The 27,367-nt window shown below is 44.0% G+C and overlaps 1 protein-coding gene across 3 annotated transcripts in view; it reads left to right on the plus strand.

Moving 5' to 3' along the window:
• STK4 (serine/threonine kinase 4) overlaps nucleotides 1-20,664 on the plus strand; it is a 47,647-nt gene extending 26,983 nt beyond the window's left edge. For all 3 annotated transcript variants that reach the window (XM_075166455.1, XM_075166457.1, XM_075166456.1), the window contains one exon: nucleotides 17,405-20,664. In XM_075166455.1, coding sequence (XP_075022556.1) covers nucleotides 17,405-17,563 — 159 coding nt within the window. In that variant the 3' untranslated portion in view covers nucleotides 17,564-20,664. The remainder of the gene's footprint in view (nucleotides 1-17,404) is intronic.
• Nucleotides 20,665-27,367: the final 6,703 nt, after the last annotated feature.

Genomic DNA, 27,367 nt, shown 5'->3' on the forward strand with positions numbered 1-27,367 from the left:
CCTTTTCTTGACTAACATTGTTCCTCTGAAGCAGACAAGTAAGACACTATTTATATCACAATGGCAATGTCATGTTAGATAAGGGTTAGATCGAGTCAGCCCCATCCACTGCAGAGCTGAAAACCCAGAGATTCTGTTCTAAAAGGTGATGAATTCCATTCCTCGCAAACGTGATGCTCTGGCTGTGTTCTGGTTGTGGTCAGAGATGGCATAAACCCAGTGTATTTCTGGCAGTGTATTTCCAGCCTTGGATTTCTGAGGTAGAAGTTATTATTAACTGATTAGTCAATACCCAGTGGCGTTAATGTTTATCCCCACTCATGTTTGAACAAGGATCTCTAAAGATTTAAGCCCTGCTTGATTACAAAAAATGTTTTCAAGAACATTATGATTTATTTAATATGGGGGGAAAATACTAATTTTGGGCAAAAATTCTTGCTTTTAGGAAGAATATAACAAACTAATATGAAAATGCTGTAGGGGTAGGCTCTTAATGGGCAGGCTGCGCTGTGTGTAGAATTCCTAATTGCCATAATCAGATCTCAACATTTTTGTAGTTGAATTTAATCTTGCCAGTGAACATTAGTCACATACTATTGCACAGACTTAAATTAATAATGCTAGAAGATTTGTTTAGACAATGTCATACATTTTTTTCACTTTAATCTTTCAGTAGTACTGTAATGTAAGGCAAAATTAATTGTGCAGTGTTTCCTGCCCTTAGATGCAACAAACCCTTTGCTTATTCCTATTTTAAAAGCTTTTTAACTGCTCTGAGCAGGTCACTATTCTAATCTCACTTGTGGCTAAAGTGGGATCACTTTTTTTTTTTTATTCTGGTCCTGCTTGAAAGGCCTTCAGTCTTGCCAGACCTATTGTAGCACGTATTTGTGGATCATCCAGTCATCAATGTTGTCTATTATATCGCTAATCATTTTATTGAAAGCCTGTTTTGTTAGCGAATTAGGCAGGTTCCAGCCGTTCATGGCTTATGGTAGCTATGACAATACTGAAACCTTTTCAGTTTTATTTCATGACTGCGGTTTCACTGGTGAAAATGAGTGGCAGTAGAGTCCCTGTCAATCTTGAATTTTGCCATCATGATGCAACTGCTGTTTTTTAATACCTGTAGTGTTGAGCTTAGGTTTTGCTTTAACTCTAATTCATAATTTTTCATATATCAGTGAATCTATGCTAATTAAGTATCCTAGGGGCTTGTTTTGGATGTGGAGTCAAATAGGACCTGAACTTTTAACAGACGCTAGAGCAAGGGTACTGCGGGACATCAAGTCTTTCTGCAGGCTTTACACAAGCAGTTGAAGCCGTTTGCTCCAAGTCTTTTTTGATTCCAGCACCTGTGTATCTGCTGACCATTCCTGGCCTGTGTAAGGCACCTTGTCAAGGGCTTAACTGGTGCAGACACTTTTACGTTGTCTTTAGCTGCTCTTGCTATCTGTGCTTCACTGGAAGAACACCAGGTGATAGCTGAGCTTTTGAAGGAGAGCATTGCCATTAACCTGCAGGACCTCAGTGGAGAACTGCAACCATCAGCAGTCGTTTTCTGCACTGGCAATCTCCATCCTGCTGGTGCAGCTCTGGGAAGGAAGCTGACGTTCAGAAACAAGGTTTATATCTCTTTCCTGAGAAGTATCCTGCTTCCTTTGGGAAGACCTTGATTTGCTTGCATCTGATAAGTCTTGGTGAATCAGACCTTTCCTACTCCTACAATTATCAACAGCCCATAGTTTGGGTCTTTCCTTCTCACACCTTGGCTTAATGACGAGGGTCTGCCTTCACAGGTTCTCTCATTGAAGCAGAAAAACTTTGGAGCAGAACTTTTTTCCTTACAAAAATAAAATTAACATATATCCTTGAGAGTGTCAAGGTTTGCAGAAGTAGAAGGAGTAGACATGGCAAATCTCTCAGCTTTCCGTGGAAGGGCTGCAGAAGATGGCTGTTGCCATCAACCTTTGTTCACAGGTTCACCACGCTTCAGTCTGCCGTGAGCGAACTTGTTTCGGGTCTTGTGTTTCCATGCTGTGATGCTGTAAGTGCTGTTCTCTGCGCTAGCTCATCTTTTTAGCTCCCGTTGAGAAGTGCCTTGTTGGCTGCTGATGGGAATTTCTTTGGACAGAAAAGATTGGTGTGAGTTCCCCCAGTTCCGAAACAGACTTTATCACTTTTCAGTGCGCAGTGTCATCTTTTTCTCTACTGCTGGGGAAGACTGTCCTGCAAGCTGTACAACTGTTGCTTCTGAAATTTTTGCATGGCAAAAAAAGGAAGGATGAGCAGGAGGTGTTAATTGCCTCTAATTGGGGGGAAGAATGCAGGTGCTGATCAGCTGCCGCTTTTGTCAGGGCTGCACAGCCAGCGCCCTCACGTACAAGCAACAGTTTGTGTCTCCACCTCACCACCTGCTAGACAGAGATGGGCAGAGAAGGGACTTTGCTGAGTTACAGGAGTTGGAGGAAGGGCTGGGTTTGATCCCACAGCTACAGATCTCACCGATCTCTTTCCAGTAACCAGTGTCTAGCCTGTTGCTCCCAAAGTGCTTGGGCCACAGCTTGCTGTCCATACCTGACTTCTCTGTGGATTGTGCTCCTTAAAATTCACTAATTTTGAAATGAGGCATCTTTGTTTCAAAAGTGTCTGTAGACCGCGTACTGTGGTCTTTGGTTTTGTTTCGAAGCTCTTGCTCCAGTGTTCCTTTTCCGTACACGGAGTCCTGCCAGGGGCTCCTTGGAGCAGGAAGCTGTAGGAGCTGGATGGTTCACCAAGCCAGTGGGACGAAGGAGTGAGCAATAGAAACATATTTCACACTTGCGATTCCAATTTGTTCAGATAAGAGACAAAGCAATAGTCTGGTAAACTGTTGAAGCAAAACATCAAGAAAACACTTAAATTTTAATAAAGTCCAGTTTCTAAAAGTATATTCACATATTCTGGAGTTCTTGAATTACCTGCACTGCAAGAGAGTTGGTATTGCAACTGCAGCCTCCTTTAAATAACTTTAAATAACTGTATGTCCATTTATACTTACTTGATAGGAGACTGATATTTTTTGTGTCTCTCTCTCTGTAAGCAACTTCTAGCCAGTTTTTAACAGCTACTGCTTAGATCTTTCTTTTTTACAAGTATGACGGAAATGAAAGTGAGCCTTCCCCTTGCCTGAGTGGAGGTATAATTCTTTTTCTTGAAGTAGTAAAGAAAAATACAATTTGCTGTTTACTGAGACAATGTTTCATTATGCTGCTCTCATCTGGGATATACTGTTTTTATTAACATCCTCATTTCTATGCTTTTACTTAGTAGTTTGAAACATTACATTGGAAACAAAGATTTTTAAATAATTAAGTAAGTAAAACCACTTCTAGTATCTTTACCAGCAGAGGAGGAAAGTGTGTTAGTCTAATGGTGTCTTCAGCTTGTTCAATTGGACAAATGGCTGTTGGTTTGCGGTGAAATCATGAATGTGAATCCTTTTCCGTCTAGTTAGACAAATTAGGTATTGGTGTGGTAGCAAGAGATTGAAGTGCTTACTGAAAACTTTATAGAAAGCTTAATTCTTTCAAAGCAAGTCAAATCGCATTAGGACCATATTGTATTTTTGAGTCTGGTGGTAGACACCAGCCTGACAATGCCTGCAGATCAGAGTCTACTCATGCATACCAGGTGTGGTCCTGCACGATGGATCGCTGCAGGCTGGGGTCCAAACCAGGGAAGTGCAGTGACTGATGCACACCGCAGCTCTGTATGCTGCTCAGCCCTGCCATGAATCTGCAAAAGTTGCAGCTGGTATCTCACGGGGCACAGCGTTACATCTCCTGCATCGCCCTGCTGCTTCCTCTACGCCACTATAGCACGACTACGGTTAAAAATGGAGATCACTCAGCACAGTATATTTCTTCTGCCAGCTCAGGACTGTGGTGAAGAATGGCTGCGTACTGGAACCATATGTTTCTTTCATTGGAAATGATTTATAGGGAGGAACTGTTAGAGGGCAGGTGATTTACTGCTTATCAATAACAGTAAACACGTTCTGCTTTACAATGACCAGAGTCTCTAATTTACTGTATTCTGTCTGTGAAGGTGTCATTTGTCTTGTGAACAGCTTGTTGTCTACCAGTACCTGGAACATTCAATGTCTTTGGTTTCTCTTGAACGTTCATTTGGATAGCATTTATTAGCAATCTAATATTGATGCTTTATAGCTTTACTGCCTTTTGTCTGTCCTTCTAGAAGTTCGATCGATTAAAAACTTGAGAGTATTTTCTGTACAGTTGCAGGCTTTGAAAATGATGACAGGCTAAATAATTGGCTCTCATTTTGTTGGAACTGGTCTTTGGGTCTTTTCTAGCAGTAGGAAGAAGGCATGCTGAGGATACATGGATAAAGCAGATGCTTGAAGAAAAGTACTTGTATTATACGGGTAAGCTGCTGTTGTGTGAATTCTTCTAGTTTATCATTTTATAGTGTTTCCTGACTCTACTGTGATCCTCTGAGCTTTATCTTCTTTTTACTTCTGTCTTTTAAGCAGCTTGGTAAAAGTGTCAGATGCAGGCCTCTACACTGATCTTTCTGTTCCTCCTTTCCCCCATCCAAATTATTAAAGTGAATAATCCGAGCTGGTTACTAAGACTCCAGAAAGCCTATCCACTTGGACAGGAGCAAAAAAAGCTTTATTAGAGTGTGTACATTTGCAGGTCATATAAATGGGATTATTTGACTATCAAATAATCTTGAGACTTCTACTGAATTATTATGAAACTTGCAATACATTCTTTCTTTTCTAAGAAAGCAAGTTACTCTGACCCTTGTGTGATGAACAAAGATTGACTGTTCCAAAAATTAATTTGAATATGTGTAGTTTTGCATAGAAGAAAAAAAAATATTTTGTTAAAGTAGAGCTTTTTTCAGTAACATTTTTTTCCAAGACTAAACCAAACACTTTGAGTGAATCTTCAGGGATTTCTCTGTCCAAAAGTTTCTTTCCTTCATCTATCATGAAGTACGCTTTTTCCCAGCAGTGGCTGGAATAAAAATTACTTCTCAGGCACTGATTTCTTCCAATAGTCTTTCTTTGATTGTAAAGTGAAGTTATTTGCTAAGGCATTCATCAGTTTGAGAGATAAAGCCAGATCTGGGATGGCTGATAGATAACGCTGTCTAGGTCCTATGGAACTAGGGCTGATTCCTAGTTGGGAAACAAGTAAACTTGTTTGTGCTGTGCTGAATCTAAAATAAAGCTTTCGTTCAATGGGAGAGCATTAAGACCATAATTTTTGGGGGAAAGAAAACAGACTTTAATAAAAAGAATATTTCTCTGACAACAGAAGACGGTCCAGAATAGACAACTATTAATTTCCAAATCCCATGGTATCTCCTGCTAATTGAGGGAGATCTTAAAGTGTAGTACCTAGCTGTAATTTCCACTGTGAAGTATGATTTATAGAGAGAGACATGTTTTTGCGATGTTTTATTCATTGGTTTTAAATGTCACCTGCCTTGATTCATAACATTGTTGTCCCTTAAATGGATTTCCTTTTTTTTTTTCCTTCAACCATCTGCCAAGAATTTTTAAAGCTCTGCTAATTGTTTGTGTTTCTTTTAAGCATTACCTTTTCAGCATATTTGGTATGTTCTTCCCAGCAAATACTTTTAACTAGTGGCATCTTTACTAAGGAAAAATGGTTCATTTTGTCACCTTGTAATCAAACATACAGTTATTTTAAAAATAAGCCCAGGAACAGCTTATTTATCTCTCTTATTGTTTGTTAAGTGGTCTTGAATCTTCTGTAACATTTGCATGAGGAAGACACTCTGAACCTTACTGCAAACCTCATCGAATTCATGGCTGGTTCAAACTGCGATTTACAGCAGGCTCTGTGTATGTAGGTTCTATAAACCTTTCTAAATTCCCTTCATAACAGCAAAAAACCCTCAGAAGATACCACATTTTGTTTTAAAATTTGTTAGCAATATTTGAAATTGGAAAAGGTAGTTCAGTGACTTGACTCCTAGATCTGTTGTGGAAGAGAATAGATTTCTGCTGTCTTACATTTGATAACAGGGTCATTGTTCACCACCTGCTTTCACTTTGGTGCACACTGACGTTGATTGCAAAGCACTTACTGCCACAACTTGCTGTCAAAATTTCATTTTTGCTATATTTTTGTATATAGCAGGCCTTCTGTGACATAAGGCTTTTAAATGAAACTTGCGGTGAGTGGGAAGTAAAATGAGTTGCTGTTGTTTGTGTTGAATTGCTTAGGTGATAGCCCTTAAAGGAGACTGGAATAATGTAAGGTGAAATCAACTTTATATATGAGAGTATTCAGCCTTGTAAATTCAACATCCTGGACTATCTTTGAGGCCCCTTTCCTACTGTAGCATTTAATCAGCTGAGATGTTGACTGGAAGTTTTGTGGATGAACTAAGTAACTAACAGAACTTCAGCCAGGGTCTTTGATCATGGGATTTGTTCCACTACTGCTCTGTGTTTAAGGTCAGGCTGCAATGTGCATTTCTGCTTTGGGAGAAAGGAAAGAGGAATTAATAATTGAAGGTGTGATGTTGGAAAAATCTCTGAGCATACTGAATTCTTTAGAAAACCTGTCTGAGCCTTGTTATGCCTTGAGATCTGTTTTCAAGGCTGGGTGTGTTCTTGGCACAGCATCTCCCGTAAAGAAAGAACACTGCTGCTCAAAGGAGATCTATTTGAAATGCTTCTAAAATCTTCTTGCAACTCATCTGTCAGTACAAATGTTTATAAAGGGTAAAGTAGCTTAAAAAGACAAGCTTGTCCAGGTTTTTCTCATCCGTAGCGAAAAGGGCTCCTTTTGGGGACTCTTTGCATCAGGAGCCTAATATAGCTGCTCTGGATTGCCTCTTGGAGGATGGAGTCTCTGGACCATCTCTGGACCAAGGGAAAAGCCTGGGGATAAAGTCTCCACCAAGCCTCTGTAAATACTTTCCAATGGGTAGGATCTCATCTGAACAAGGGTCTGAAATGATGTACTGTGGAGAAGCAAATTATCCCAGCTCTGACTTCTGGACATGGTGCATTTGCCTTTGTGCACCCTCTTCTTGTATTACTATAAAACCTGCAGAAAAATCTAGATGTTGCTTATTGCCACTGTTATCTGGTGTGTGTAATTACTGGGTGTCTCCCTGCTTACCTCACCAGGAGACTTTGCAGGGGGCGGTTTCATCATGTGTGAGGCATGTTTGAGGTCTTGTTCATACAGAGAAGGTAATGGAGTTTGCAGTTGGCTGTGGCTGCTTCCAATGGCCAGGGTGTCCTGGGAGGTTTGCCTTAGCTCTTATTTCAATAACCTCGGAGACCTGGTAGCTTCGGAACCCAAGCTTTGATCTTCAAGGAAGAGGGCGAAAGAGTAGCTTAATACATAAAGGCTGATACAGTCTGAAAGGAATATTTTTCAGAAATGAAGTGCTTAATTCCTTCTTGTTTTGCGTCTTGCCATCATGCAGGATCATTATAAATAGATGCCCAAGTAATAGTGAACACTTGGGAAGACCTTGCATGGTGAGGTATGCAGGTTCACGCAACATGGATTTTATGGAGATGGTTCACTGGGGCACTGTCCCCAAAAAATATTTGTCTCTGAGATATTAAACATATGCCCCTGGTTTTAAAGACGACAGCCTCTCCCACAGTCATGCAGCTATTCATTTTTCAAAATGCCTTGGAAATCTCTGTAGTTCAGCCTTTCCTCAGGAAGCTTTTAATTTTCTCTCCCGTCTTCCTTGACTTCAAATGGCAGCTATTGCTTCCTTTCCCTTAGTGAAGGAGGGGAGGCAGAGCAGCGTTGGACCGGGGTTTTGTGATGAGCCTTGCTTTTGGGTACACGGGGTAGGGAACTGGTGTGGTCTTCCTGGAAACAACCCCCCTGCAGCAGCCCCTAGGAGCAAGGGAGGGAGGAGGAAAGGGTATGTCAGATTGAAAGGAAGCTCCATTACAGACCCTCGTACCCTTCCTAGCAGAACATAGTTAAACCTCTCAGATTTGTAGAAAATGTTATTTGGTTTAAAGGAATCAGCATTTTCTGACACATTGCTTTTCTTAAAAAAACAAAAACAAAACAAACAAACAAACAAAAAACCCCCCAAAAACCACCACCAAAAAAAACCCCACGTTGGTCAGCTGTGTACTTTATGTCAATTTGTCCAGCTAGACAGATCTTTAAAGCCCAATGACATGATTTATTTTAGCATGTCCAGAGGTATTTTGGTTACTCTTACTTAAGAAAATTAAAGCATAATCACTTAGAGAAGGGAAAAAACCTCTGCATGTTTTTCCTTAATCGAATCACTGGCAAGCAAGTGTTTTTTATAAGCAAGTGATGCTCCTTTTTGCTCTGTGGGGGTTTTTTTTGGGGGTTTGGTTTTTTTTTGCTTGTCCAGACAGGCTGACCTTTTAGCTTGGTTTCTAATTCAGTTACTGAAAAAAAAAACAGTGAGATAACTTGTCTTTGTGGTTACAGGATTAGTCAGCCACTTTCTAAGTCCCTAAAGGATTTTAAGGTTTGGACTTCTTGAAGTTCAGTGCTGCAGAATAACACTGACACAATTTGTCATTTCCTTTGTTTAGATTAAGTGTGTATGGTACTTGGGATGATTTTGAAGTGAATAAGGTTATTCATACTCATAATTGATACTAAGGCTAAAAAAGGAAATTTAATCTTGAAGCTCAGAAGATTAAAATGCATTGGTCTCTTTAAAAAATACTCTTTTTTTTTTTATGACCACTCATACCAATGAGTAGAGCTTTGGATGGGTTTTCTTCCTTAATATAATTTCTGTACATCGCTGAGGGTAATACAGTATGTAGAGGTTATATGGTTGTGCTGGCTGTAACACCAAAAATCCTTGAGCCTTTTAGGGATTACAGGAAGGATTGATAAAGTGCAATTCTTGGCTAAGAGCAACTCAGGGATGCCAGAGTTATTGATGCAGGCTACGATGTTCCCGCGGCTGTGCAATCTTCTCTGCGGGTAACCGCTCTGCATAATCGCTGCGTGGTTATGGGTAGCCAGAGTAGCCAGGGAGATCTGTATGTTTGCTATAATCCTCTGAAATTGGGTTCTGTATTGGGAATTTTCTGACATGTTGCCAACAGCAAAGCTGCCCCCTGGCTCTTGCAGACTTTCGAGAAATGGGGGAAAACTTCCAAACTGTCGGGAGGGTGAGGAGGTAAAGAAAAGATGCTTCTTAGCTGGTGAAGGAGCAGTTGTCTATCTAAAGCATGTATGTATGTCTCTTCCACAGCGGTCACAGGAATTAGCTACTGAAAGTACGCTTTAGGAAGATCCTTGCTGAACCAGCAGGGTCAAACGTTATGGGTGTAAATATAGCCTGAAATAAGAGACAATTGAGTAATAAAACTCTGGTAGTTCCTGCTAGAGAAGAGCAGCGGCCTCGGCAGCCGCTGGTGAGTGAGACTCCATCAGTGAAGTTAGTGATGCCATGAGCAGCAACGCCTCCAATGGAGGGGCAGCTTCCCCAGGAGCCCGTCGGGCCCTGATCGTGTGGCAGCTTGAGGGAAGCCTTGCTAAGCTGCTAGCAAGATGCTGAGCTGGAAAGAGAGGTCTTGGCAGGAGTCCTTTCTGCAGATGCAGGACAGAGGGAAGTTTCCAGTTTAGATGTGATCTTCAGAACGTAGTCGGACAGGGAGCAGGGCAGGGAGGATGGCACACATTGCCTTCCAGTAATTCTGTAGGAGTAGTACAGATACATTGGCCTGTATCATGCACCTTTATTTTAATCAAGAGATAAGCAGAGCTACATAGAAAATAACTAGGATCCTTACTGGCATTGTAGCAGTAAGATGTTTCACTTTCAGTAGCCATAAAACTCCACATTTATGGAAGTAAGGTAGAGCTAGCCCAAACATGTCCTCTGAGAAGGCCTGGGTCTCCTCTGATATAAATCTCTGTTAAAATACTTTTTTCCAGTTCGGCTAGGGATCACACGCTGAGTGTGTGTTAGTGCATGTCTTTCCTTCACAAAAAGTGATGATGTGATTGTACTCATTTAACTGTTTCAGCTGCTTGGTTTGCACTGACTTAAGTTGACTTGGCCTCTAGAGCGTATAATGATCTAATTGAAAGTGGAGTGGTACTGTGTTGCGGGAAGTCATCTGCCGTCCAGATGAGGTGGCCTGAAACAACTGGCTGCAGATGTGCACTGATCACAGATCCTGTTCACCGTCTTTGGGAAGTTCTAGCCGCAGAGCTGTTTTGACTTATGCTGGATGCCACAGCCCATGATGTGTTTTGCTAGCACATTGCCTAAATAATTAAGATGCATTAAAAGCAGAAGCTTGTGCTGCTGAGACTTATTTTTCAAATCCTTTGAAAGATTAATATCTGTATTTTTAATCTTGCATGAAATGCCACAGTGAGTGCATTTCATCCACTGCTTTCATAACAGTGAGAAACTGCACTGACATGCTAATGCTAAAAGGGGGGAAAATCAAGATAATTAATGGTTGTGTAGGCACTGGGGTTTGTTCCGATTTACTGTAGTATGGCTGCTTGACAGATTTGTGAAGTTGTAGGGACCTGACAATCATGATGAAAAGCGTGCGGTAAGTACCTGTAGGTTCTTAGATTCCTGTGTTCCTTGCGTTGGACAACTTACAGTGAATAAATAGTTAATGCCTGCTCATACATTACATCGAAGCCTCCTTATGCTAGAATCATAAATGAGAACAAGGCACTTAGTTTTTAGATCAGTGATTGAAAGTATGCCAAATGGTATTGAGCCAGCGTTTCAGGAAAAATGCTAAGGAAAAAAATGGCATGCTATTCCAACACCAATTTATATCACTGTTTTCAAGACCTAAAGTCTGGAGCACTGCTTAGCATGAGAAATCACCCTCTTCATTTAATTTTGGCCAGAAAAATTGAATGCTTTTTTTGCTGGTTTAAAAAAATTGCATAGTACTATTCAGTAATCTGTTCCCTCAGAGTATATTTGATGCGAGCATTTAATTGATACCGTGTTTAACCACTCTTTCAAGTTACAGTAGGCTAATTCCAGAATAATCTCAGTTCTTACACTTGTCAGAGCTCACATTCATGAATCCTTGAGATTTGACACCTCTCCCTAGCTCGTGGACTTCTGTAGCACCCATGCACTCTCGCATGCTGCAGGCTGAATTACACTCCGAGGTGGTTGCTACAAATAGTTGCAGCAAGTGGCATCTAATGGGTGATTGCCTCCCAAAAATAAAACCCTGCTTGAGGAGGTGATAGGAGAAAAGTTCAGAAGTGGAAGTGGATATGCATCAAACTGATCCGCAGGATCCAGGAGAGGAATTACAAGTGTGCCCTTGGTTTTATCGGAAGGGAAGCATCTTGATAGCATTGCTGATAGCCAAGGTCAAGTGAAGCAAGAGTTTAATTGTCTCTTCTGTGAAGAGCCTCCCTTCCCAAAGGACATCTGAACACTTAATAGACTGTTTGTAGGAATTCTTTTCTACTTATCTCTTGTATGTAGCCACTTCTGATGTCGAGTGTGATAATAAATAGCCTCCTGTGAGGGGCTCCGATGTGCTTCCATACAATTGTAGACCCAGTTGGTTGTTTTGGTTTTGTTTTGTTTTTCCAAAGTAGCCTGTTGCTACTATATTACAGTGGTAATATTTTTCATTATCTCTAAGAGCAAATTCCTATTTGGCATTTAATGTTTAGTGTAGCTTGGATAACATGGTTTGGACAAAAACCCTTCTCAAGCCATGTTTAGATTTTGCCTGTCAAAATACCCACAAGTAAATGAAGAGTTGTGCTCCCTACTAATATGATTCAGGATGTCTTGAGTTTCTTTGGGGGGCTTTCATCACTGGGCATGCAGTCAAGAACTGTTAGATCGCAGCGTAAAACTAGGCAGAAAAGGAAGATATGATAATACTTGTCTATGCTAAATAGACAATTAATTTGTTTTTTCTTTAGTTCTCATCTAGCTCATATCTTTTCCACTAAGAATTTAGTTCCCTGTGTAGCGTGGGAAGCTGCAATTTTATTACTTCTGTATTTTAGTCTTCAAACTCCCACTGCCCCTTATGAAGTGATAATTGCTAAAGCCAGTTTTTCTAAAGGCTATTTAAAACTTAAAAGTTTGACATCAAGTTGTGTTGAGCAGTAAATGCCACCTGGAATATTTGTGTGAAAGGCAGACCGATTGCTGCAGCTGGGTGTTTCCTTTCTAAAAAGCCACAGGCTATTGGTGGTGAAGGTGGGGAGATATTCAGAAAATACTCTGTGAGCGTGTGGAAGACAAGTGTTCAAACTCACAGAAATTATGGTAGAGGGGTATGATTAGAGGGCTAAGGAAGGAGAGAACAACTTCATGATTTGATTTGTAGGATTTGCTGTGGTATCAAGACTTGAAAATATCCTCCTGCAAAACTGTTCAAATACTTTCACTGTGAGGAAAATAACCCCATCTCGCCAATGTCTCCTATATTCCGATTTTGTTCAGGGTGCATCTGCATGTCAGGGTGCATCTGCATGTTTGAAAGATGATGGTAGAACAACTGCATCCCCTCCCTGGAGATGGAGGGTTCATGTTTGGCACAAGCTTCAGGACTTCTAAGACAGTATTTAAAAACAAAGTCCAGATAGCATGAAACATTGCAAAGATGCAAAGGAAAGGCTTTGTGCTAAATCTAGGGATCAGACTAAGTGTCAGCAAGTAAAAAGAAAGTTGCAGGAGGAATATGTTTTTCACTTGCCCTGACATAATACTTTTTGATTCCTGTGCAGCCGGTGAGTTAGTGCTCTGCCGAAACTCTTTGTTGGGGGAGAAATGTGTGAAAGCTGCTGGGAAACAGCTCGTTTCTATTTGATGCTCATAATTCATGCAGCAAGAGGATTTTGCTGGCAGTGTTTTTGGTAAAGGAGCAAATAAGAATGATAGCTGAAGTGACTCAGGGATTACTGGACGACATCGGTATTTAAGTCAGTAGCGCAGACTGGTCCGAGTCAGTGGTGACCTCGTGCTGCTGAAGGGCCGTTGCGGGACCAGAGGAGCATGCTAGGTCCCAAAATGGTCAAGCTACAGACCCTGCTGTAGGAAAACTAGGCGTGGGTACTCTTCATGTTAGGACTACGGATACCAAGAGAACTGTGATAAATCATTTGCATCGGGTTCTAATTCAAAAAGTTTTCACTGTTTGGGTTTTTTGTTTGGTTTTCTTGGGGACAGGGAAGGGGCTAAGCTAATTCTCTAAGCTTTGTGTTTTACAGTAGATCTTGTGTGAAATATAAATCTGGCATGGTCTGTTTAAAAATACCCTGGCAGGTTTTTAGACCACCTCTTGCTCAGGTCAGAACTGCATAGGTATAAATTTCAGACCATGGTACCCTTGAATGTCGAACCTGTGGCTATGTCTAACTTGTCTGCAGAGAGCCTTTATTTGTTTTCCTTTTGCTACTTAGATTCACTTACATTCAGTAGAATATCGTGTTGCAGTGACGCTTTACCTGACTGTAATAAATGCAAGGGATATTTTTTTCCCCTATTTTTTAAAATGCTGATTTGAAAGGACGGCAACTCAGAAGCAGTTTGCTGAGGTGAGCATTGTTCAGCGGAGTAGTTATTCACAAGTCTGTCTGAAATGCTGGCAAAGAGATGACATGAATAGCTTACAAATCTTCTCCTTGAGGAATAAATTGTATATCAAATGATCTGTTCCTGATTTGTCCATCATTACTACATATGCATGGAAAGGCCGTAGGTTATGTCCTTCTGAAGGGCGTAATTACATATGTCCTTCTGAATTATATAGTAGAAATCATCAGCATAGTAAAACAAGACGTTGCTGTCAGTGGTGTCTGCAGCCTGAGGAGCAGTGAACGGCGTGCGCGGCTCTGGGCGAGAGGCTTTCAGGTGAAGACTTGCACCTCTGACGTTTGTCTTCAGTTGGGCATTTTTACAGAGAGTTAAGATCGTTCTCAAAACCTTGAGTAAAAATACAACTGTTAATCAAATGGTTAAAAATTAGCTTTCTGCACATACAAGCTTGCTTGAACAGTTTTGCTGCGCTACCGCCTCTCCCTGTTGATAGATGTGTTTGACCAACCTTATAACAAGTATTTTATATCAGTCTTTACATCTGAAATGAGATTCCTTCCTTTAAAAGTTTGTCTTAGCTATTTGATCACTGTGGACAAAAATAGATAGCTTTTACAAAGACGCTTAGACTTCTTACAACAGAAGAATTGCTGAGGAGAAGTGAGGAGAGGGATGGGACTGAGCCCGTGGCTAAAACCAGCTCTAATTGCAGCTGTTCAGAGCTGAGACTTTACCCTGAGTAACTGTCTGTCATGAGATGCTCTGTCCTTGTCCTTCTTTTCTTATTTTGCTTCTGGCGTTTCTTTAAGAGAATAACGTCAGTATCCCAGGAGTCTACCACTGCAGAGACAGATATGCTAGAGTTTAAAGACTTAATTTCTGGGAGAAAGTCTGTCTGTGGCATTGGCTTACAGTGAAATGCCATGCAGCAAAGTGAAATGGAGGCCATCACGTTTTAAGCAGTTGTTTGTGTTTTTTTTTTTTTTTCTTTTAAAGATGCATGTGCAAGTGGAAGGACAAGCTGAATAATAGTCCAGCCCAGGTCCCAGGGCTCGTGTTATCGCGGGCCTGAAGCACAGTGGGAGCAGAGGGCTAGGCGCCCTCTGCAACTGCGTGGGCGCTTGGCTCTCATTCATTAGTAATTGGACTCCTGTCAGTCTCTCGTTGGCTCATCTGTGGTGAACAGCCACGTTCTGGACCTTTTACCAGTGTTGCTCTTTGGCTTCTCTGCCTCTTTTAGGAACAGCATGGCATTCGCAGTCACGCTGACGTTATTCTAGATAAAAACTCTGTAATTAGTTCATCCTCATCAACACACAGCATTACGCACAGGATGTGTTTCTGTGCTCTTAGATTTTTGCACTGCGTCAACTTGCCTCTCTTCCTTCTCCCACCATCCCCGTTTAACCTGTGATCAGCCTCCTTAAGTAGCTACTTTGTTCTGCATCACCCATCTGCGCAGGTAACCCACTTCGCAATTTGTTCATATTAATATATATCTGTAGGCTTTTTCCCACCCCAGACTTAGCTGTACTCTCAGCATCCTCTGTGCTGTTAGCCGTCTGTCCTGACAAACACACAGTCCCGGGAACTGCCAAAGCCATTGCGTCCCTTGGCAAGCAGTTGCTTACAGTTAGCAGAAAGACTTTGTATGCCGGTATCCACAGAGGGTGTCCCATGATGCTAGATCATGTTCGAGAACATTCATAGGGCGGTTTTTATTTCTTATTGCCACGTTCTTGGGGCATCGCTGTAAATCTGCTCTGCCCTCTGGTCCGCCGACTCTGGCGATTTGTCTCTGGCTGTAAGCAGCACCCAGCTGCTTGGGAGCATGATGGAGAATGCTCAAAAGGTGTCCATGGAAGATGCAGCCTCGGGACAATTCCTGACACCTAATAGTTGGCTTAAGCCCTGAGCAAGGTGCTTTAGATCCATTCCGAAACTCTCTTTTAGTATTCTAGCGCTGGCTACTCTGTGAGAGCTGACAGCCATTTGATGCGATAGAGCTGCTTAGTATAGGTGTTCAGTACTTGAATTAATGTTTTCTTCTTTTTTGCGTTTTTATTTGACTGTTCAATTCCCTGGACTGTGGGGAAGGGGAATGTTGAATAATTACCTGCTCCATAATAAGTTAGTGTGAAAAGGCAACCGGTGCCATGCATCAACTTAAACTGCTGTCTGGTAAAGTTGCATTAATGTGTATAAATAATGTACATCTTTGTGGAGGAAGTGCTTTGTCTTTCTAATGAACAGCTGGCTGATTGGAGAGGCCGAAAGACTGTATACCCTTGCTAAAAAGGCTTTGTTTTGCTTGTGCCTAGATTATTAAAGTGGATTTATGATCCTGTAACTGCAACTAGGAAATATCTTATTTAGCAGAATATACTAAAGAATTTCAAAAGACCTTGTGAGAAATCAGCTAACAGATGACTCTGTGGTTTGGGGACTGGTATCTCTTCCGCCTCTGGAAGAAGGATCAGGATTTCCGTATTTTAGTATTTACGTATGTTTTTAAGGACTGATGCAAACTGCCATTCAACAGCTAATAATTCAGTTGTTGCCTTATAATAGGCAGCAAGTGTTTCACTCTGATTTTTGGTTCAGAAATGGCTTGAAGAATAACCATGATAGCTGACTAATTAACAGCTAAACCAGACAGCAGTGTCACTTGCATTTAACTGAAGTAAAGATAAGTCACTCAATTATGACATTTGTTGAAAGTCTAAAAATTGACACTTCTTTGTTCACAAAAAAAAACCCACCAAACCCAAATTATTTTGCTTGTTCTTAGTTTCCACAGCAGGTGGTCACTGAAAGCAGGTGGTGCAAATAGTCATTCCCATCCTGCTGCAGTGGCTGTAAAACAGTGTCTCCCGTGTGTTTCTGGGGGTCACTTGGTCTTGGATGGGAAAAGGACTGGTGCTTAGGTGAACATTTGAAGTACTTCCAGTGTCCATATTTTTTACCATAATCCTAAAATCCTGTCTGTTCCACAGGTTATAACATTATGTCAAGGGATAGCTATGGACAATCTAAACTGTCCCAGGCCACACTTGGCATCTCTCATCACAGAATAAAACTTTCCTGTGCCAGTTCTCAAATTGGCATGCACAAGAGAACCAATTAAACAAAGGGCAGGCAGATAGGGAATTCAGTGAAGGGAAGCTTGTCCAGACTAGCCTGACATCTTCACGTGTACAGTAAAACACAAATTGTACTTGCATATTATATCAGTATGAGGCTGACCCAAAGTGACCTGTTGTGTGTGTTCTGGGATTTCTAACTTAGAGGAGTTTCAATTCCTCACCATGATTGAGGTTCAGCCTGCTGGTACATAAATGCTTGGGTTTTTTTTTTCAAATGCAACTTTTGTCAATGGTTTTTTTCTTCCTATTGCCTTCTGTTTCCCTTTGTCACTTAAAAGAAGGAAGTTTAGTTGCAAGGGAGGGGGAGAGAACTTCACTGCTGTTCCATCTCAGTACAGTATTTCTGTTCTAAGCCTGCAAAACAAAGCGTTAGAAAAACAACTCAATGGGGGAAACATTTCATTGGTTGTTTTATACACTCATGCTGTCACTAAACAGAGCATGTAATAGATCTGTAAAATGGGCAAAAGCAGCCCCGTATCCTGAAGCTCATGCCAGTCTCATTGAGAGAGGAGCCCAGCAGCTTGGAGCAGAACTCTTCCACCTTCTTCTACTGGAAGACGCGTTGTGACCATCAGATGGGCAGCAAAATCCCTGTAGATGTGTGGATGGTGGCTGTGCTGATGTTGATGTCTGTTCTTCTTTCGTCTCCCTGCTAGCTAAAGACTTGGAGTGTTGATGAACTTCAGAGGAGGCTCTCAGCCCTGGACCCCATGATGGAGCAGGAGATTGAAGAAATCCGCCAGAAGTACCAGTCAAAGCGGCAGCCGATCCTCGATGCCATTGAAGCCAAGAAGCGGCGGCAGCAGAACTTCTGAGCCACTGGTAGAATGTTCTTCCATCCTCAAACAATCAGCTCCTTGCTTTTATGACTACTAAACAGATTGATTTCTATTGAAATATGCTAGCAAAATAGAGGGCAATACTTCTGCTCATTTATTTTTCCATAGCACCTTTGTGAACTCAGGAATGCCATTAAGTGGAAAATCCTGATGGTATGTTTTAATGTTAGACATATATTTAAAACATTATTCCGAAGGAGTTTTGTTACTGTTTTTAGGGGGATTGTTTTTAAATCAGAGGAACAGGTAGAAATAGGCTAATGAAAGTTGGCTCACTCTCTTTTCAACTGAACTTTCAGTAGTCCATTTTGGTTTAAGTTAATATGGATTTTGGTATTTAATGGCTGCATCTGTGTTGGTTTTTTTGTTTTTGTTTTTCTTTGTGAATGCACAGACTCAATTTCAAGCTGTTAACTGTATCTTTCTACTGTTAAGGTACTGATAAGTTTTAGGTCACTGAAGAGAGCAGGTGAGAACATGTACAAACTGTTCGAGCCTTTTGAAAGAAACTTAAATCTCACCTTTTAAAAAGCCTGTAATAAGCCCCATGCCTTACACTGTGTGCTTTAAGCAAGCGTGGTTTCTTCAAGACCTCAATTTTCTCCTCTTTTTGTGTGCTTTATGAATTAATACGAGTAGATAAAGCATGTTGTGCCTCCATCAGAAATTACATTCTGTAATTTAAAATCCACACCGACTTAAAACCAAAAGCCAATCAGTGATCTGATTCCCCTTTGTCTGTCTGTCTGGAAACGTCCTTCAGGGAGACCCTGCTGACGGTGGAGTACAGGAAAAGGAAACAGTATTCGAATGGGTGGAAGTTGTGTGAACCTCTCTCAGGAATTAGGTACTTCTGCTGTGTCTGAGAGGACTTAAAAATCTCCACAGTTTGTGAAATATTTTATAGGCTTCATTTCAAATTTACATTTTTAGATGCTTGAATAAAAACTTAATTTCACAATCCTTCACATTTCTGCAAGGTTTAGCACATCAGAAAATTTGAACTGAAAGTAAAGACTGTTGAATTAACAAAGATGTGCATTTATGGTGGTGGAGCAAAGGCGGAGTTGATCTGTATGAGAAGACAATTACTGATGTCCTACTGGAAGAGATTCAGCCTCTTCTCTTCCAGTTCCTTTGGATGCTCTTGTGTTCTGTCTTTAAATTTCCCTGCCATTCCTGCCCAATATAGCTCAATCAACGAAAATGCCCCAGCGTGTACAATCGCTGTGAGGATGGTGCAATTAACTCACACCAGTGGAGTGGTGAGCAAAACAGAAGAAACCAAGAGTTCAGCCTAATCGCAGGGCAGAGACCAAGTGATGCCTCTGCCCCGTGGGCTGTAACGGCAGAGTTACGTAGTTTTAGATGTATCTAGCATATGATGAAGTATTTGGACAGAGCAAGTATTTCTACCGATTTAGTTTTATTTTGCTCTGATAGAGGGAACAGTTTCCGTGTCATTCTTCTGAAATAAGCCTTGGTACATCACCCAGATAATTAAACTAAAGAGCAGTGTCTCCTGAATCAAATGCTGCTAGAGAGGTGAAGTGTTCATTTCACGCCTCCGTAGGCTCTTTCGTTTTCCCCTTGGAGCAGACTCTTGGCTACTGTTAACAGGTATACTCCGTTGCTGCGAAAGGAACCAAGCCATTTTTACCCCCTCTGCAGATCTGGTTGCATCGGTTTGTCTCAGGTTGATAGGCAGTGCGAACACAGCTCTTCCAGAGATCGGCAAACCAGATGTCCCTAAGGGAAAGGGCGGCAGTAAGCGGTGTATCTAGGGTGCTGAAGTAAGAGTACCTCCTGGGATAACCAGCGATTTGAGAGCCTAAAGTATTGGGAAAGTTTTGAATTAGGAAAACTGGGTAATTAAAAGCTTTGTTGTTGTTAACGGACTAAAATCCCTTAGTCCGGACTCTCTAATGAGGTCTAGTGAAGTACTGTGTGAACATCAGGGCTCATACAGTGCTCGTCTGAAATCTGTGCAATACGTTTTGCCCTAAACATGTGTTTATTATGACCAATATTCATGAGCGTCCTTTGCATCCAAGAAACTCCCACAACTTATGAGGGAGTTTTCTGGTCAAGTGTTGGATCTTGTATTAGTCACTTGGATGGATCTGGCCCAACACCTCTGGTGTGATAGACGTATGGATATGTGACATGGTAAACGGTGCACTGCTTGTGTGGCGTGGATCAAGCAGATTCTGCTGGGAGTCGTTTTACCTCTGCACTGTGTAGGTAACTTTCTAGTGATCGGAGGGCATTAGAAAACCCAAGTTTTAGGTGAAACACCACAGGGTGGTGTCTATGGAATATGCAACCTGTGACTGCTGTAACTGAATGTAAGCACTCTTGAAATACTCTGCTTTGCTGACGTGATTGTCTTAAAACACAGCAAGTGAACCAAAATAAGTAAAACTGCTCCAATGGCTTAACTGTCTTTGAACCTTTCTTAAATGCTTGCAGTGGCAGAGACTTGATGATGTTTCTTGCACTTGGAGCTCTAATGCAGAGGAATTATTTTCTCCTTCACTGATTTTCAATCTGTTAGAGAAAATAATTTCCTTTTTGGTCCCTTTATAGAGTGTCTGGGAGCATAGTACTGCTCACTTCTCAGAGTCCTCCAGGCTAAGACCAAGGCTCGTACCGTAAGGGAAAGCTGTTCTGACAAAGTTTTTAAGCAAAACTGCTTAATTGTGAAGCTGCATTCGTGTGCTCCTTGGGTCCATCTGCATTGCTGAAAGTGTTCTGGACAAACCATTATCTTTGCTTCTAAAATCCAGAGATACTGATGATGTCAGTCATGTGAGACTTAAAAATGTGAAGTTCGTAGCTTTAACTTTTTTGTAACAAAGAAACTAGCAACACTGGCATAAAGTGCTGACTTGAAATGCTATTTTGTAAGATCTGGCTGTTTGTATATAATAGTGTTGGGTCATTAGTTTGTATATGTATGGAATAGTAACTTTTATTGCATTCCTCTGAGTTTGATACAGGAGATTTTGTTTGATCTTTCTGAAATATCTTGCCTTATTTGTTCAAAGGGGCAAATAAACTGTCCTTACCTGAAAGCATCGGTGTCATAACTCATATTTATGCATTAAAATACTCTGGTGTGTATTATTGCGTATCAGGACACATTTTAACAGGATGTGCCTCTAGTCAACCAATGTTATGCAAAATTCTGGAGGAGCATACAAGCTTTAATAAACACAAGGAGTAAACATGTCAGAAACACATTTTTGAACAGGCGATTCTTTAGCCTTAAAACATTATTCATTCTGCACTCCGAGGAGAGATTTGCTCCAGTTCAGGGGCAGGTCCCCCAGCTCTGTGGCAGTTCAGAAGGACGCGCAGTGGAATTTCAGGCTGTTTCCCCACATGCCGAGGAGCGCTGGCAGCCCTTCCTGGAGCTGCAGGAGGTTCATGTGCCCCAAGGGGTGCTCCGGCAGATGGGGAGAGTGAACTCTGCTGTAGATACTTGCTATCTCTGCTCTGTTATTTCACACTGCAGCCACCTTCCTGAGCTTGCAGTCAGGTTTGGGACGAGGTATGTATCAGTTTATCCACCTTCCTACACAACAGGTGAGGCTAGAGGCTGGCTTGCCTAATTCTGGCTGACTTGCTGCACTTTCAGCCTTCTAGCTTGGAAGAAGATGAAGTTGACAGTGAGTGGGTGCTGCCTTCCAACAGTGAACTGTTGGCTTCTACGTGGTTTCCCTGAGCAGTTACTAAATCTGTCCTGAAGCGATGACTAACCAAAGCAGAGACAGAATTCATTCAGGAGTCAGCTTTGGTTAGCAATCCCGGAAGAAACAAAATAGATTTGAGCTTTTAAATGTTAGGAAGGAGCGTGGAAATCAAAGGGAGGGAGACCATGGGCATTTCTAGTAACTGGGAAAGCCTGGAGCTCCTGCATATTCTCAGCAACATTACCAGGATATTGCGGAGTCCTGCACGAAGGGAGGGTTGTGCTCCCAGTGCAGCAGCAGCACTGCAGCCCTACCAGGGGAGCGCGTTCCCTTCATGCAGGGAGCAGTGCGCCTGCTGCACAAATATTAATTGCATATAACTAACAAAACCAACACTGACAAGTAGCCACGAGCTGGGGCTGATGTTTAGCCAGGTTTTTCTCCCCCATGGGGGGAAAATTCAACTTTCCATGAAGCCTGTAGCATTGGCAGTTTTTCTGCTCCTCCCATAATAATTATCAGTACTAAGGTACAGGTGTTGCTGTGCCAGTCTCCTTTATGCCCAGCTACTTTCCTACACCCTCATTTTGTCCCATTTCCTTCTGTCTACAGGCCAAAAGAGTTTGAGCATGTGCTTTAGATAAATGCTTTGAGTGTTGGCTGACAGCCCTGACTTGAGAGTTGACAATTTTTCATTGCATTAATCACTCTGGCAAAATTTTAAAGAGTCAAACCAGGAAACACCCGTCAGCTCTTTCCAGACTGAAAGTGACTTAATTGCCCTTTAATTTAAGAGTCCAGGAAGACAGCCAACTTATTTAAAAACTTTAAAACAATTCAATTCCATCTACGAAGCACAGTCTGTTCTGCTCCCCTCTAGGTTGTCGCTATTAAAATCAATACAGCGCTGGAAGCAGAGAGAGCTCAGACTCCCTGAATCCCACCCAGGGTGGTCACAGCAGCAGAACGGCCTCTTGCAGACCTGCCTCTGGACAATCAACGGCTGGCTGAGCTGTAGGGCGGCCTTTCCTCAGCCCCGAGAGGCTCTGGACCATCGCTTGTTGACCGTAGCGGGGATGATTTTGAAACAAAGGCGCAGGGCAGTTCTCCCCCTCTGCTGCTCTCGCCAGATGCGATGTCCGGCTGTGGACACGCGTCGCTGGTGCTGCGCTTCCCGCGCGCCTGACCTGTGTTTTTCATTCCCTGAAATTGTGTGACCTGTCTTAGGCGTATCTGGTTAACTTAATTCCACATCTTCAAGGCTATTCATTTAGCTATCTCAAACAGAATGAAAGCCTTGAGATTATGTGTTTCCTACAATTAAATTAATAGCTATGGTTCAGATAAAGGCTAAAGTGAACCCATGGGTATATGCAGACCTTGGGGCTTTCTTACTACAAGGAGACAGTTTTAGCATAATTGTAAAAAACAAAATCTGAATTACAGCACCATTTGTCTTCACTGGTCTCCATACATAGTTCAGCAAATACAGGAATTACAAGTAATGCTGATTTAACGTGCATACTCAAGCAATTAGCTCTGATTTTTGACTCCCTGAGCTGAGATCAGCAGGGCTGTAGGAGCCTACGAGCAGGACAGATCCCAGAAATGCTGCCAGCGAGGAGCTTTTCCTCCTACAGATCAAGCCCTGTAAAATCTCCCGGTTTTCCAGTAACCAGCTGAGTACACGGACCTCGCTCAGGGTTGTCACGGATCTGAAAGTTGGCAAAGAAGTTTTAAACAAAAGTCATGAAGTTTACTTTGTCTCTTTGAGCAGAGTTGTCTAATTCTCAGCTGCATGAAATAGCTTAATAAGGTCACTCCTTAATCACCATTCCCTGGAGGCAAAGGAGTCACTCTTTCATCAATCATTTTGTGAGTGTGGAGAGCAGCTTTTGTAGAAATAACCTGATAAAGTGTTTAATTGATTTACCCACTGTACCCAATGAAAACGCAGCCACTCAGGAAAACTGATTAGGGATTAGCAAAAGAACATGAATTTCCTACTTGCCTTAGAAATAGTAAGTTAGACCAGTCCTGGCAACCCATCGCTGCACAGAAGTGTCTTGCTAACGCGAACGTGGGCTGCGATCACCCACTCCTCTGGTGCTGGGCACCTTCCTGCACCCAGTTCTTCCCTGCTCTGCAGAACTCGAGCTCTGCTAGATCTGCCTGCAGAGCAGTGGGAGGATTTTCCTAGTGCAGTTACTCATAGCCATACAAATCCTAATGTCTTCACAGAGAGGAGGAGGCTAAAAAAAGAAAACATCTTTCCGTGGCTTTCCCAAACCCGAGCCTGGCGTTCTCGCACACCAGGCCCTCGCCGAGGGCAGCCGCCGTTTGCAGCACGGCAGGGGGGCTTGCAGGAGGGTCCTGCCTTGCTTTTATCCCCCAACTTGGGGGAGCTTTTGCCTTGGAAAGATTAGCAGCATGTGGATTTTTTTTTTTTTTTAATGAAAAAACTCTCAAAGGAATAAAGATTAAGCTCTATTTTTAATCCTCCCTTCCTAGCACATCTAGTGGAGGGTTGCACTTGACGCAGGGAGAGCAGCAGCAAGTCTTCCCCTCCCCAGCCCGTCCCCTGCAGACAGGCAGCCTAGAGACACCCCCCTCATTTCAGAGCATCAGAAGCCACTTACAGCATCGAGAACAAGCTCAGCCTTTTATGCTGCCTTCGGGATAAAGGAAGATAAAGCCCAAGCAGCATCAGAGCACAAACTACACCCCCCTGAAACACAGGAGAGCCAGCTCCCAAAGAGCAGCCACCCCCTTGAAGTAGCCGGACACGCTGGTGGGATATCTTCTCTGTGGAGAGAAAATTGGTGCTGGGCTTGCTCAGCTTGGCTAGCGATGCTGCTCCTTGTGTGCTCAGCCTCTGCTTGGAGGCTTAAAACCCTCTGCAAGTGCAAAGGTATTTCCTTAGGCAGCCTGGTGCTATCCTTAGGGCTCTTCTAAACCTCCCATGGGGCTACTGAACTTTTTTAAGTCTACAAGCAGTATTGGCCAGAGGCAGCCTGTGGTAACGTAGCTTAATTAGTGATAGCTCTCATCTGCTGATGACCACAGTCCCTATCACGGGCAATTTGCTGGCTGGGTGCTGGAAGCCGGTCTGAGTGTTGCCTTTGCAGCAAGGAAAGCAGCAGAGGCTGGATGTGATTAGGGCCACTAAAGCCGAGGGGATATTCTCCATGCCAGGATTTGGGATTTAAACACAACTGTGGTATTTGAGCAGCTGCTGGCCTGCACAAGCTAGCCTGAATTTGTCTGGGTGGGCTTCAGCCCTTCTGGCTTTAATACTTGGAGCTAATGAAAGCAGCAGGGATGCAGGGGGGGTGAACGCAGCTGTCGGTGTGATGGACCAGCTCCTCTCGGGTCTCCGGAGCTGCAGTCTGCTGTCTCCCCTCCTCAGCCCAGGCACTGGTCCCCTGCCCTTGCTAACAGCCACAGCTGCGAGCGAAACGGCTGGGAAGCCGGCAGGGAACGTGCACACACGTCCTCCAGCCTTCTGCTAGCAAAGGTGTGCCTAAAACGTTGTTTAACCAAGTCAGCTTGCTACCTAAACTATATTTTCTTTTAAAATGGAGCCTTTTCTATTTTTAGTCCAAAACATGGCCCACAAGCCTGGGATTAAAATTAGTTTCTTAAAACAAGAGTGGCTATTAGGGGAAATAACGTCCGGCTGCTGCTCCTCGGCTCCCAGCGCTGGGTTTGCTCCTGCCGGCGGCTCAGCTCTCCTGTCCCTTGCTGTTGCTGATCGCAGCGTGTGCGTTTCTGAAAATTTCTGCTCCTCCCCGCCTGCTTCCCAGATTTCATGGACGTGTAACGAATGGGATGGAGGAACGCACCATGCTTGGATGGGGCAAGCTCTTTGCTTTGGGAATCATCCTGCATTTTTAATGTTAATTGTGATCCTTTCCTCTCCCTCCGAAAGCTGCTCTGTGCTTCCCTCCCTCCCAGCCGCGATGCCTGGCTCCCTGTGCGGCTCTTCCCGGAGCCCACCGGCTCCAACCCATTCCCTCGCGCCCCGAGGACACCCGGTTCAGTGGGCCTCCTGGGAGATGAGTTATCCAAAATGCTCCAGCTAGGATGATGCCAGCGGCTGCTTGCACCGACCCACTGACCCGGCGCCGGCTCTGCCGGTGCGCTGCACGAGCACAGGCACGCCGAGCTGCCGCGAAACAGAAAAGTAGCCTCCAAAGCGGGTCACTGAGGTCTTTAATAAAATATACAGTATGCATTCCATGCATAGATAGAAAATTAATTTACATGCTTTTTTAATTATTTGCATAATGCTTTTTAATTAGTACATGTAATTTAGTCTTCGCATTTTAATACATTTTGCTACTGGAATATTTATGGAGAGAAGGGGAAAATCCTTCCTTTATTCAAGTAACAGTGCAGCGGGAGCTGGTCGGAGCAGACAACGGAGCTCACTGGTCCCAGATCGCGGTAAGAATGAGCGCAGAGCAGACCACAAACCATCAATACTGGAAGACTCAATGATACCAGCAGCGTCAGCACCCTCCCATCCCACACCGCTGTTCCCTGGGGACGCCTCCCCAAGTCCCATTGGGGTTCAGAAAGGCTGGATCCGCACAGGTGTTGGTCTTTTCTTCCCCACAATCAGCAGATCGCTACAGGCAGAGCCAGCACCGGCAACCGCGGCTGTGCCGAAGGCCAGCCAGGACAACCAGGGCAAACACCACGATCCAGGTGCCTGGGGCCATCCTGCAGCCACCAACATATTTTTGAGCTGCTTAGGTGATTGCAGGGTGCACGTTTCTCCCGCTCAGAACAGGCGTTGCTGGGTGTATTCCTCTGTGCACAAAGGAGCTGCACGATTTCCAAACAGAGAACTGGGGGGGTCAAGGGAAAACTCTGTAGGGAATTAATGCTGTGTTGGGAGCAGCCCCGAACGTGCTCAGCCGGGTGGGGGATCCGGGCGGGAAGGGGGCCCGGCACTCCGGGCGAACCTCCCTGCCCGGCTGTGAGGTGCTCAGAGGCTGCGGTGACGAGGAGCAGTGCAAGGTCCCCTCTGCCCCGGCTCCCCACGGACATGGGGGGTGCTCCCTCCCTGCAGAGGGAAGGCGAGTGCATTGGCACCCGGGGAGCTCGGCTCCCTGCGGGGACAGAGGTGATGCCGGGGCAGCGTGACCCCCCTCCTTACAGCGCTCCTGCCCCTGCCTGGCCCCAAGGCAGGGAGGGACGAGGCAGCAGAGCGAAGCCGGGCTGGGGGTTGTGGCGAAGGGGACCAGGGCATGTAGCCAACCTGGCTGGCTTTGGTCATCTCCTCCACCCCATCACGCCAAGAGCCCTGGCAGCTCTTCCCGCAGTGGAAATCACAAACATAAGGCAATGGCAGAGGCAGCTTCTCCATGCCCAGCAGCGTCCCCCCACGTCTGCTCCCTGGCAGCCCTTTGCAGGGACTCTGCCTCCTCTCTGCCCCGGGGGCTGGGTGCCAGCTGCTCCGCCGAAACAAAAGCCCCATGGCATGGGAGCCCCATGGAGCGAAGGGCTTGGTGGGGAGAGCCCTGGTGTGACCCCTCGGTTCCCCCAGCTTGATCCCCTTTGGCTGCTCCTGCCTCGGAGGACAGCAGCCCTTTTGCCCGGTCATCCCTGGCTGGTGTCCCCCCTGTACAGACAGTGCTCCCGGCTGTGCCACGCTCCCAGCACAGCCCCCAGACCCAGATCCCTGCGGGTCCCAGCAGTGGCAGCGCAGGAGAGCGGTTAAACCCCACCTGCGATGGAAGGAAGGTGAGGTCCAGTCGGTCCCGCTGCAGGGGCTGGGGACAGGGGGGCTCACCCTGAGCTGGACACCACATCTCCTCCCATACAGACTCATTTCCAGCCCCCTTTCCCCCGTGGCCAGTGGGGCAGCTGAGCCTTTCGAGGCTGTTTCCAGCTGGGGGTAGGAGGTTGGGACTGGAGTTGATGCCAACCTGGCACAGGACCTGCAAGGGCAGCCAGCCTGGTCGGGGGCTGCCTCACCCTCAGGCTATTTAACCTCACCCTGGGCATCACAAAACCTCAGGGCAGAGGAAAATCCCCCTTCACACAGCCGGGGCAGTGCCTGATCGGGGTC

The sequence above is a fragment of the Calonectris borealis genome, chromosome 17 (genome assembly GCF_964195595.1).
Source record: "Calonectris borealis chromosome 17, bCalBor7.hap1.2, whole genome shotgun sequence".
In the NCBI taxonomy this organism is placed as follows: domain Eukaryota; kingdom Metazoa; phylum Chordata; class Aves; order Procellariiformes; family Procellariidae; genus Calonectris; species Calonectris borealis.